Here is a 12,201-nt window from a genome sequence, read left to right on the forward strand (position 1 = left end):
GTGGCTAAAGTTGCTGACCACAGGTGGAATTATTTCTTCTCTCTGGGAAGTCCTTTTTGCACTTTTAGAAAGTCAGTCAACTGTGGATTTTTATTACGTGTGTGATACCTTTACAGCAACACCTGAGTTAGTGTTTGACTGAATAACTAGGGTAGGGCCTAGCCAAACTGATGCATCAAAGACCATCATTTTGGTTTCATTTTTATTGAAATATATTATGCATGCAGAAAAATGCATATGTCCTGGTGTACAGCTCAAATAATTGTTATAAACTAGACACACTCAGGTAACCAGTACTGTACAGGGTTCATTTTATATCTGTATATTTCATTTGCTGCTTATAACAATTCATTGAGATGTAGAGATTTCCTCCATTTTATAGGTGAGGATTCTGAAGCTCAAGAAGGGCAAGTACCCTGTGTTAAAGCTAATAAGTGACAGAGCTGGGATTCTAATCAGGGTTTTGAGGCATATGTAAAGTATTATGGGAGCCCAAGGCTAAAATTGATTGATTCATTGGCATATGTGATTGTGGGGGCTAAACTATTAGTTCTGCTTGAGGATTGGTAGATTTTTGGAACAGGAATATTCTACCAAAGCAGGTGTCTGAAGCCTTGAGTTGAGTCTTAAAGCATTAATTTAAATTTGCCAGGGAGTGAAAGGTTTCTTCGTAAAAGGTACCTGCAAACAATATGATACCATTTCAAGGGACAAGAGATGGTTTGTTGTTAACTATAGAGTCTTTAGACTATGCTGTCATAGTATTAATCTGTTAGACTAATAATTTTCAGCTCGAAAGGACCTTGTGTACTATTTTGAAGAGCTTGAATTTTTATATTTTAGTTAATATAACATGAGAGTGAGTTAATTGTGTTTGCACTTTAGCAAATATTTCCACAGTGGTTTGTAAAATAGATTAGAAAGGCTGAAGGCAGAAAGATTTGGTTCCTGGTGAGAACTAGAACTAGAGCACTAATAATTCAGAGAAAGGTAGAGCATGGAATTTATGAAGACTTTCAGAGAGAATTGATGAGATTGATGAGCCATTAGAGCTGGATGATGAAAGGAGAGGAGTAATTAAGGATGATTCCAAGTTTCTTTGAAGTGTGAACCATTGGGAAACAATTCCAGAGATTAGGAATTACTGAAGCAGAGCTGAGTTTTGGTCTGTTGTATCATGGGTAGGGTGAATCACAGGTTGATTGGGAGGATGATGAACAAGAGAATGAAAAAGAATGAATTTGGCTCTGGAAGTTTGAGTTTCAGAGATGAAGGTATTGAAGTGTGACTGTTTAGTAGGCAGTTGGAAATAATTGGAGTGAAGTTAAGGTGGTGGCTAGAGATGGATTTGATAATCACTGGCTAATTTATAGAAGTAGGTTGAGGCCACGGGACTGGATTAGTCCTCTCAAGTGAAAAGTAATGAAAGTTAGAGTGGAGAGTGGTAGGGAAGACCTTACAGTATTTTCAGGGTTACATGGAAGAAGAGGAGTTGGTTGTCATAGAATTAACACATCAAGGAGATAGTAATCGTAGTCTGACAAAGCCAGAAGAGATTATTTTTAAGGAGATTGTAGGCTGATATATTATATAGATATAGTTTATAGGCACAAATGTATTTATCTTCAATAAACTGTGCTGGGAAAACTGGATAGCCATAAGTAGAAATAAATTAGATCCCTGTCTCTCACCATATACAAAAATCAGCTCAAAGTGGGTGAAAGATTTTGGTCTTTCAAAACTAGACCCAAAACTATAAAACCACTAGAAGTGTTGTATCGGACTGAGCACAGAAAGTCAACACCAGGACAAAAGTATGCCAAATTGCAGGGTTTATTGCCAGCAACCACAGAGGACTCACGTCTCTCCAACCCGTGGCACAGAAAGAAGGGTGACAAGACCTTTTTATACCCACAAAACCACCTTGGGAGTGGGGGTGAGGAGCGGAGATGGGGATGAAAGACTGTAAATCACCTCCTAGGCTGAGACGAGGCTGAGGGGGCTCCAGACATTCCAAGGGCCAGGGGACTTTTGTCATTCTGATTGTCACTTAAGAGGTTTGCAGAAGTTAAGATAAACATTAGTTTAAACATTATTTGGACAGGTGTGGGGTCCACAGATTTTTCAGTTGCTTGGTGCCAGGATGGAATTATCTGGGGGTGCTTATTCTGGTCAGTACCGGTAAACAAAGGCCAGCAATTCTGATAGTTACAGATAAGAGAAGGCATGCAGCTTTCCCTGTAAACTCAGCAGTTTACAGAAGCCAAGGTTAGCAGTCATTGTGAGGAGAATGGAAACAGTTTTGTCCTTTATAAAATGGCATTGTACAGGTTCTAACTCTAGGCTAGCTATATCACAGAAGAAAATATTGGGAAAATGCTTCAGGACATTGGTCTAGGCAAAGATATTATGAATAAGGCTTCAAAAACACAAAAAGCAAACAAAAAGGCAACAAAAGCAAAAATAGGCAATGGGATATCAAACTAAAATCCTTCACAGCAAAGGGAACAATAGTGTGAAGATACGACTTTTAGAATGGGATACAATATTTGCAAACTATTTATCTTACCAGGGATTCATATCCAGAATATATAAGGAACTCAACAGTAACAACAAAAATAATGTAATTTAAAAATGAGCAAAGGATCTGAACAGACATTTCTCAAAAGAAGACGCACGAATGGCCATCAAGTATACAAAAAAATGTTCAGCATCACTAATCACCAGGGAAATGCAAACCAAAACCACAGTGAGATAACATCTCATCTTAGTTGGAATGACTGTTACCAGAAAGACAAAAAATAACATGCTGGTGATGATTCAGAGGAAAGAGAATTCTTTTTTGAGACGGAGTTTCGCTCTTATTACCCAGGCTGAAGTGCAATGGCGCGATCTCGGCTCACCGCAACCTCCACCTCCTGGGTTCAGGCAGTTCTCCTGCCTCAGCCTCCTGAGTAGCTGGGATTACAGGCATGCGCCACCGTGCCCAGCTAATTTTTTGTATTTTTAGTAGAGACGGGGTTTCACCATGTTGACCAGGATGGTCTCGATCTCTTGATCTCGTGATCCACCTGCCTCGGCCTTTCAAAGTGCTGGGATTACAGGCGTGAGCCACTGCGCCGGACCGAAAGAGAATTCTTATACATTGTTGGTGGGAATTTAAATTGTAGTCACCAGGAGAAACAGTATCAAGATTCCTCCAAGAACTAAAAATAAAACTATCGTATGATCCATCAATCCCACTACTGGGTATTTATGTAAAGGAAAATAAATCATTATACCAACGTAGCATTCATATCTGCACTCCCATGTTTGTTGCAGCACCATTCATAATAGCCAAGATGTAGTATCAGCCTAAGTGTCCACCAGTAGATGAACGGATAACGAAAATGAAAATGTGGTAAATATACACAATGGATACTGTTTCAGCCATAAAAAACGATGAAATCCTGTCATTTGTGGCAACATGGATGAGACTGGAGGACATTATGTAAAGTGAAATAAGGCAGGTACAGAAAAGTAAATACTGCATGTTCATATCCACAATAAGTAATAGCTTAAAAAGTTGAGCTCATAAAGGCAGAGTAGATTGTGGGTATTAGAGGCTGGGAAGGGTAGGGGAAAGGTGAGGACAGGGAGTGGTTGGGTAACAGGTACAAAATTATAGCAGGAATACGTTATCCTGTCCTATAGTACTATAGGGTGACTATAATAACCTATTGTTTGTTTTCAAATAGCTGTTAAGAGAGGATTTTTGAATGTTACCAACAGACATAAAATGATAAATGTCTGAGGTGAACAGATATGCTAATTACCCTGATTTGATCATTATACATTGTATACATGTATGGAAATATCACTGCCCCATAAATAAGCACAATTATATGTCAATTAAAAATTTAAAAAAAATGTTTTAAGAACATGGAAACTAAGTGTAGTGACATATGCCTATAGTCCCAGCTACTTGAGAGGCTAAGGTGGTAGGATCTCTTGAGCTCAAGAGTTTGTGGCCAACCTGGGCAACATAATGAGACCCTACCTCTTTAAAAAAAAAAAAGAATATGGAATCCTGAAAGTATTTAGCCAGCACTTAGTCAGAATGAGGTTAGTATTACTAGAGTGATACATATTCTCTTGTGAGGTGGGAAAGGGTTTTCTGGTTCTTCTCTTATTTAAATGATTACCAAACTCTTAGATGATTCTTGAAGTCCCACAAGAAAACTTGAGATTTCTAACTATATATATTTTTTCTATACCATGTGGAAAAATTGGGGATGTTAAATAACTGAAGATGTGTATCTCAATTACCTATTTTCAACTTCCACACCTTTTAAAAGATAATTTTTCTTTTATGCTAGGTTTTGGACATAGAGCAAATTCCTTTGGTATGCTTGGTAACCAACTCTTTTAACTTAGAAAAACTGTTCTTTTGTCTTCTGTCCTACACCTGAAAGTCTGTTCAAAAGAGTTAAAAATTGGATAAAATGAGTTTGACTGGGCCTTTTGTAATATAACAAAGAAGAAAATTATAAGATCACATGTTTTGAAATTCCAGTTTTTTTTCACTGTCATTTCTTCAGAAAAATTTTCTCCATCCTGGCCAGGCATGGTGGCTCACTCCTGTAATCCCAGCACTTTGGTAAAAGGCTGAGGGGGATGGTTCACCTGAGATCAAGAGTTTGAGACCAGCCTGGCCAACATAGTGAAACCACATCTCTCCTAAAAATACAAAAATTAACCAGGCCTGCTGGTGTGTGCCTGTAATCTCAGCTACTTGGGACGCTGAGGCAGGAGAATTGCCTGAACCTGGGAGGCAGAGGTTGCAGTGAGACAAAATCATGCCATTGCACTTCAGCCTGTGTGACAGAGCAAAACACTTTCTCAAAACAAAAACAAAGATTTTCTCCATCCCTTTTGTTTAACTTAAGTCTCATTTATTGTTATTTGAGACAGAGTCTCACTGTTACGCTGGCTTGAGGGCAGTGGTGTAATCATAGTAGCCTTGAACTCGTGGACTCAGACTATCTTCCCACCTCTGCTTCTCAAATAGACTGGAACTACAGATGCGTACCACCACATCCATCTTTTTGGGTGTTGTTTTGGTCTTTTTGTTTTAAAAGACACTGTCTCTCTATTGTTGCCCATGGTGGTCTTGAATTCCTGGGCTCAAGGCCTACCTTGGCCTCCCAAAGTGCTGGGATTACAGGCATGAGCCACAACACCAAGTTTGTTACCCTTTCTCATAGCACTTTATTTTCTTTCAAATGAGTCATAATTATTTCAGATTATTCATATATAGTATATTATTTCAGTATTCATTTTGTTTAATTTCTCCACTCGTACTAGACTGTGAGCCCCATACACAGGAACCATGTTGGTTTTCAGCACTACTGTATTTTCAAGTCCTAGTGCAGTGAATATTTAGCATTCAGTAAAGACTGAGTGAATGATTGAATGAATGAATGGTGACTGTCTTTAGTGTTTTGTAGAAGTGCAGGATGCTATCAATTAAGCAGCCATTGTCTAGTGTGAGGATGAGGAAATGTTTCTTAGAGGACTTGAAATTGAAAATGAGTAAAAAGTGGGTATGGTGTTCAGTATCAAGTTTTCCTTAGAAGGCAAATAGGATGAATATAGAAAATTTTCCTTTGAATTTGGAAATGTGGAAATTATTCATGACCTTAATGGGGTCAGTTTTCGTAGAGTGAGGGAATGCAATTCAGATTACATTTGCTTATGAAATGAATTAGCAAGAAAACAGTAAGGAGCTTTTCCCAGAAACGTAGCTCTTAGACATGAGATCTACAGTTAAACAAAAAACAAAAGTGCACAAAAATAGTACTGTAGTAGAGGCTACCAGGAAGACCTGGTTAGTTGTCTTCTACAAGTTTAGCTGCTACCTTTATTTTTCGCATGGAAATATTAAACGAGTAAGAAAGGGTGAAAAAGTACTTTAGATTGGTTTACAACTTCCACCTAAATCATCATTCCTTTTATTTTGCAAGAAATTAGAGTACTGAGGAAATCATGGTAGATTATTCCCAGTGTGCCAGAAACCCTGTCTGCCTCCTTTCCATGTGCTTTTTGTAAAGTATCTTAATTTCTGTGAATGTTGTCACTTACCTGTATTTTTTTAACTTTCAGGTGTTGGTAAATCATGCTTATTGCTACAGTTTACAGACAAGAGGTTTCAGCCAGTGCATGACCTTACTATTGGTAAGTTTTATAAAAAGGATGAGAAGCATTAAAAGTTTTGGATAGTTTAAGTGGAAAACACTAGAAAGTCCATTCTATTAGTGATGATGTTAAAATCAGTGAAACTGGATTTATTGGTATGTAGTTTAGTCTGTCACTTTTTTTGGGGGGGGGAGTCGGAGTCTTGCTCTGTCACACAGACTAGAGTGCAGTGGCACAATCTCTCACTGCACCCTCCGCCTCCCAGGTTCAAGTGATTATCCTGCCTCAGCTTCCCAAGTAGCTGGGATTACAGGGACCCGCCACCACATGCCCAGCAATTTTTATATTTTTAGTAGAGATGGGGTTTCACCATGTTGGCCAGGCTGGTCTCAAACTCTTGACCTTGTGATCCGCTTCCCAAAGTGCTGGGATTACAGGCGTGAGCCACCGCGCTGGGCCAGCTCTGTCACTTTTTAAAACATAATGTATAGTAAAAATAAATATTACCCAACTTTGTAAAAGTGGGTAGCATGCTGAAAGACCTTAGTTTTTAAGATTTCAGTTGTAGTTAACAATGAAACAATTAAGATACAGTATCCCATCATGGTAAGAGCAGAAACTTTGAATCAGCTTTGGAAGTTGAATCAAGTCTCTGCTTCTAACTTGCTGTGAAAGCCACTTCCCCATTTCATGTCTCAGTTTCTCTTTCTGTTTAGTGAGAATAGCAATAGTACCAATCACATAAAGTTGTTGTGAGCAGTAAGGGAGTTAATAAATGTAAAGCATTAAAGTGCCTGGCAATGTGGAAAGTGCTCTAGACTTTCATAATTGTTAACTGAGAAAAAGTACCACTGGGCATTTTGTATTTTCTTCAGTTGTAAAGAGTAAATGAAATAGTTACTGGTAAGAATAGTCAACAAATATTATCTGCTCTTATTTAAAATAGTGTTAAAAGACCCATAAACCGCATACCTCAACCATACCTCTGTAACCCTAATGTGACAGGCAAGCAGTCCAAACCCTCGCCATCTTGGCCCCTGCGACTTGTAGTAAGTAACTAAGGTCTGTAATTTCCAACCTCCCCAGGCAATGTGTAAACTAATGCTTATCTTGACTTCTGTGAACGACTTAAGTGACAATCGGAATGTCCAAAGTCCCCTGGCCCTCGATATGTCCAAAGCCCCTCACCTCCACCCCTGCCCAGGAGGTGGTTTATGAGCATAAAAGGTCTTTAAACCCCCCTTTCGGGGCCACGGGTTGGAGAGACGTGAGTCCTCCATGGCCGCCGGCAATAAAGACCCTGCAATTTGGCATACTTTTGTCCTGGTATTGATTTTCTGTGCTCACTCTGGTACAACAATACGTCCATTTTATTAATATGCAAAGGAAAAAAATTAAGATGAGTGAAAAGCTGAAAACTTTAGGTAATCTTACTATTTAGGGTTCTTGTTTAAAAATTATATTGATATTCTGAAAGCTGAAGAATCTAGCTAGATTATTCTTCTGTGGCTATAGCCAATAAACAACTAGAAATTAGTCCAATATGAAGAAAAAAGATAATTGGAAATATAGTCATTCTTTACAACAGACTGTTTAATGAATCTGTTTAGACACTAACTGCTTATTTTCTGTTGACATTATTAACTTACCATTTGTAGCATGTTGATCCTTATGCCCTGTGTTTTTAAAATACCAAATCAAAGATAGAGCTCATGAATCAAATTATTAATTAATAGTTTTCAACCAAGCTACAGGTATAATACTTTGTGGATATATTGAAATCTTTTGTTAGCAACTACTGTCATTAAGACTATCAATTTTCTATTCTAATTTTGATAGTTTTAAGTGTATACAATAATTATGGGTAAAACAGGTAATATTGTTTCAAGCTAGTAATATTGTTTTCATGCTGGTCCTGATAACTTTGTTTTAACATTTTCTTTGTTTTTTTGAGATAGGGTCTTGTTTTGTAGACTAGGAGTGCAGTGCTATAATCCCTGCTCACTGCAGCCACAAAATCTGTCCCATGTGATCTTCCCACCTCAGCCTCCCAGGTAGCTGGGTCTACAGGCGTGCACTACCACACCTGGCTAATTTTTTGTATTTTTGGTAGAGATAGGGTTTTGCCATGTTGCTCAGGCTGATCTCAAACTCCTGGGCTCAGGCAGTCTACTGGCCTTGGCCTCCCAAAGTGCTGGGATTACAGGTGTTAGCCACTGTGCACGCCCGTTTAACTTTAATGAGCTCTCTTCCCTACCCCTCCATAGGATTTGCTCTTTGCTTAATAGGTTTGAAACTAGTCAACTTTTTAGGCATGACTCAGTTCTAAGACAACTAGCAAAACAATAGTTTTCAGTATAGAATACTAAACAACAGTGTTCTTCCTTTTCCTTGAGTCTTGCATGTAAATAAGTTAGTATGACACACCAAGTAGAGTGGATGGATCTGGGCCTGTTGTCGGAAGTTGGCATAGGCCAAGCTTGTCCAACCCACAGCCTGCATGCAGCCCAGGACAGTTTACAATGAGGCCTAACACAAATTTGTAAATTTTCTTAAAACATGAGATTTCTTTTTTGTTTTCTTCTTTTTTTAAAAAAAATCTCATCAGCTGTCAGTGTTAGTGTATTTTATGTGTGGCCCAAGACAGTTCCTCTTCGTCCAGTGTTGCCCAGAGAAGCCAAAAGATCGGACACCTCTGCTATAGGCTATACTTGTGGGGAGAGACGAAGGAGTAGACCTGAGAGTTGTTTGGAAAACTGTAACCCATATAAACTACCAGCTGGCTTCACACTAGGTTTGCTAATGGCGGGCACTGGGAAATAGGCTGAAAGAGAAGAAAAGCCAAGGATCTTTTTCTCCTCGGGTCCACTGTGTGTTCTCCATTCTTCTGGCTCCAGCCCTTGCCTGGTAGGCTCAAGTGGTCAGTTCCTGAGCTTTGATAACCTGTTTCTTTCTTGTCTTTCCAGCCTAGGGGTGGTAGCAGCTTCTGGCTATTTGTCATCTCTGGGTTTATTCTCCATCTCCTTTGGGTTTTGGGGGGCTCTTTCTTTACTGTAACCAAGTCCCTACATTTAATTCCCTCTATCCTGTGTACTTAAGTGTCTGTTTTTCTGGTTGCACTGACTGGCATACCATTATTTTTCTAACTTTTACAGTTGGTTGTAAATGACAAAAATCTACCTAGTTGGGTTTAAATAAAAGGACAGATTATTATTTTAGTATTCAGATGTGTCTTAGAACCTGAGGGCAGGAGCCAGCTGGGTCAGCCTGGAACCAGAGCTTAGAGCTCTTAAGGAGGGAACTCGGGAAGTTCTGTTTCTCAGTCTCCCATCCTTCCCTCATTGCCTCCCATTGTCTTCTAATGCCTGTTTCATTTTTCTCTCTGCCTGTTGACCATTGTTTTTGATTTCCATATCTCCGTGATGGGAAATGGCCATTGTCAATAGTTCCAAAGTTCATTACCATTCAGGAGAGCAGAGATTCTCTTTAACTCAATTCAGAGTTTCCTAGGCAAGAGAGTTTATGGGCTCAGCTTGGTTCAGGCCCCCTTATCTCTTGTTCTGTCCACACTGTTCATGGTCCCCAAATCACTTTCGTACAACGTGGTTTCCAAATTGGTAGTTGTAGGGAGCAATCTGCGTGAGTACTCTATGTAGCCATCACAAGAATTTCCTCACACCTAGGTGTTTTAGCTAGTCATCATGTCCTTATCTTCTGTCTTCTGTAATGATACATTCTCTACTCTGTTTATAAACCACTGACTCCTGAGCTCATAATTCTTCTCAGTCTGCCTCTCTTGCTTTCTCTCCTACTTTTCCCTAACACTTATAGACACTACATGCCATCAGATCTTTGCTGCTTGCTCCTCCTGGAACACTTAGTAAGTACTTTGTCACATCCTCAGTCTTTCTCTTCTCAGAGGATGCCATTGCTTGATACCTCTGCTTATTACAGTTCTTTTCTGAACAACTATCCATATCCCAAACTATAGCCCCCATTTAAAAGAAGTGAGATTTGATACCCACACTTGTGAAGAAATACTGTTAATAAGAAAGGAACAACAATAAAAAATGCTGACAAACAGCCAGGTGTGGTGGCTCACGCCTGTAATCCCAACACTTTGGGAGGCTGACGCAGGCAGATCACGAAGTCAAGATATCAAGACCATTCTGGCCAACATGGTGAAACCCTGTCTCTACTAAAAATATAAAAATTAGCTGGGCATGGTGGTGCGCACCTGTAGTCCCAGATACTTGGGAGGCTGAGGCTGGGGAATCACCTGAACCCGGGAGTTAGAGGTTGCAGTAAGCCAAGATCGCACCACTGCACTCCAGCCTCGGTGACAGCGTGAGACTCCGTCTCAAAAACAAAACAAAACAAAACTGAAAAACAGACAACATAGAGTAACTGTATAGGCACAGAGTTTCAACATAATGCTCAGCACCAGTATGAATTCCTAGTAGCTCATGCATTAGAACTTCCTTGTTCATAATCAGGATCAGCCCTCCTAAAAAGGCAAAGTAAATTTTATGGAGGATTAATGTAGGAAGCCCCGTCTTTTTACCTGCCTTGTGTTAAGGGAAACTATATAAATAGGAAACTATTTATATAGTTTCCAGTGGACATTTATAAATAGATTGTTTTTTGTTGGTGTCATAGTCCAACCATGGCTTATGGTTGGACTGTGTCCAACAGTTTGTTACTATAGAATGAAGATGGTAGCTATCATGAACTATTTTTTTAATTGAAATTTTATTTTAGATCTATAAAGTGAATATAAATGTACTCTGTACATTATGCAGAATCAATATTTAAGATGCTTCAGGATATTTGAGTTAATGAAACTTTAAAAAAAAAAAAATACATTTATCTGAAGCAAACAGTGACTACCTGGCTCTGACAGATGGCCCTTTTTCACAGGGGCTGTCATCATTAGTCATGTGGGCATTCTAGTGCATAATATGGAATATTAATTATACCTGACATATTAAATACTGTGTGCCAGGTACTGTTCTATTTTATATGTACTCATCCTTTTAATCTTAACAAAAATCTCATGCGATAGGTATTATGAATACCATTTTACAGATGAGAAAACTAAGACAAAGAAGGGGCTTAACTTGCCCAGGGTCACAGAACCTAGTAGATGTTGATTTTGAATGCTCAGTAAATGATGCAAGGATGATAACCATCTAGAGACAATTGGAATGTGTACTTATTCAGAGTATTTGATTCTGGAAGGCCAGAAGTGAATAATATCTCTGAAAAAATAAGCATCACTCTCTGACAATGTCAGGTAAATGAGATCTTGACTTTGACTCCACAGAAATTTATCTGGCAGCCAAACTGGCTGTTAGTTGAAAATGGATCTGGGAAGAGAGCCTCAAAGGCATAGGGAATAACAATTTATCACATTTAAAAAAGAAAAGGAAACCTTTCTAAATGGGCTTCGTAAGCATGTATACATCTAAGGAAAAGGATTTTAAAATGTTAATATTCCAGAAAAGAAATCAAGTTTTTGGTTTCTGTGTTTGTTTCTGAGGCTTCCAAGAGACTAGGACTCAGTATTTTCATCCGCATAGAATTAAAGGGTAAAACCTACATTGGACCAGGTTGTAGGAAGGTAATTGGGAAAAAGTTATATTTCTAAAGCTGAAATTAAAGTGTGTTTGTTTTTGTTTCATTGGATAGGAAAACAAAAATCATAGTTTTTTAGTGATCAACAACACTTATCATTGTTCCTTTTAATAAGTGTGTTTTTTTCCCACCACCATTTTTTAATCTAATGCCTAAATATAGTACCACTAGCCTTTTAACTGGTCTCTTTGCTTCTTGTTTTTTTCTTTTTTTAAATTACTCATCCTGATCTGGTTGATAAGTTAAAATGTCTATTCTATTATGACATTTTTCTGGTTTAGAAACATTCTCAATTTTCACTTAACAGATTTATTTAAAATTGGTTCTATTTTTAGAGATAAAATTTTTGCTTGAAGATTTTAAGCTTCACGATCTCTTATCTGCTTA

At 38.5% G+C, this 12,201-nt stretch overlaps 1 protein-coding gene across 1 annotated transcript in view; it reads left to right on the forward strand.

Moving 5' to 3' along the window:
- Nucleotides 1-12,201, forward strand: part of RAB2A (RAB2A, member RAS oncogene family) — a 90,471-nt gene that overhangs the window by 28,102 nt on the left and 50,168 nt on the right. The window contains exon 2 of the mRNA XM_002758937.7: nt 6,145-6,216. Coding sequence (XP_002758983.1) covers nt 6,145-6,216 — 72 coding nt within the window. The remainder of the gene's footprint in view (nt 1-6,144; nt 6,217-12,201) is intronic.

Source organism: Callithrix jacchus, chromosome 16, assembly GCF_049354715.1.
Source record: "Callithrix jacchus isolate 240 chromosome 16, calJac240_pri, whole genome shotgun sequence".
NCBI lineage: Eukaryota > Metazoa > Chordata > Mammalia > Primates > Cebidae > Callithrix > Callithrix jacchus.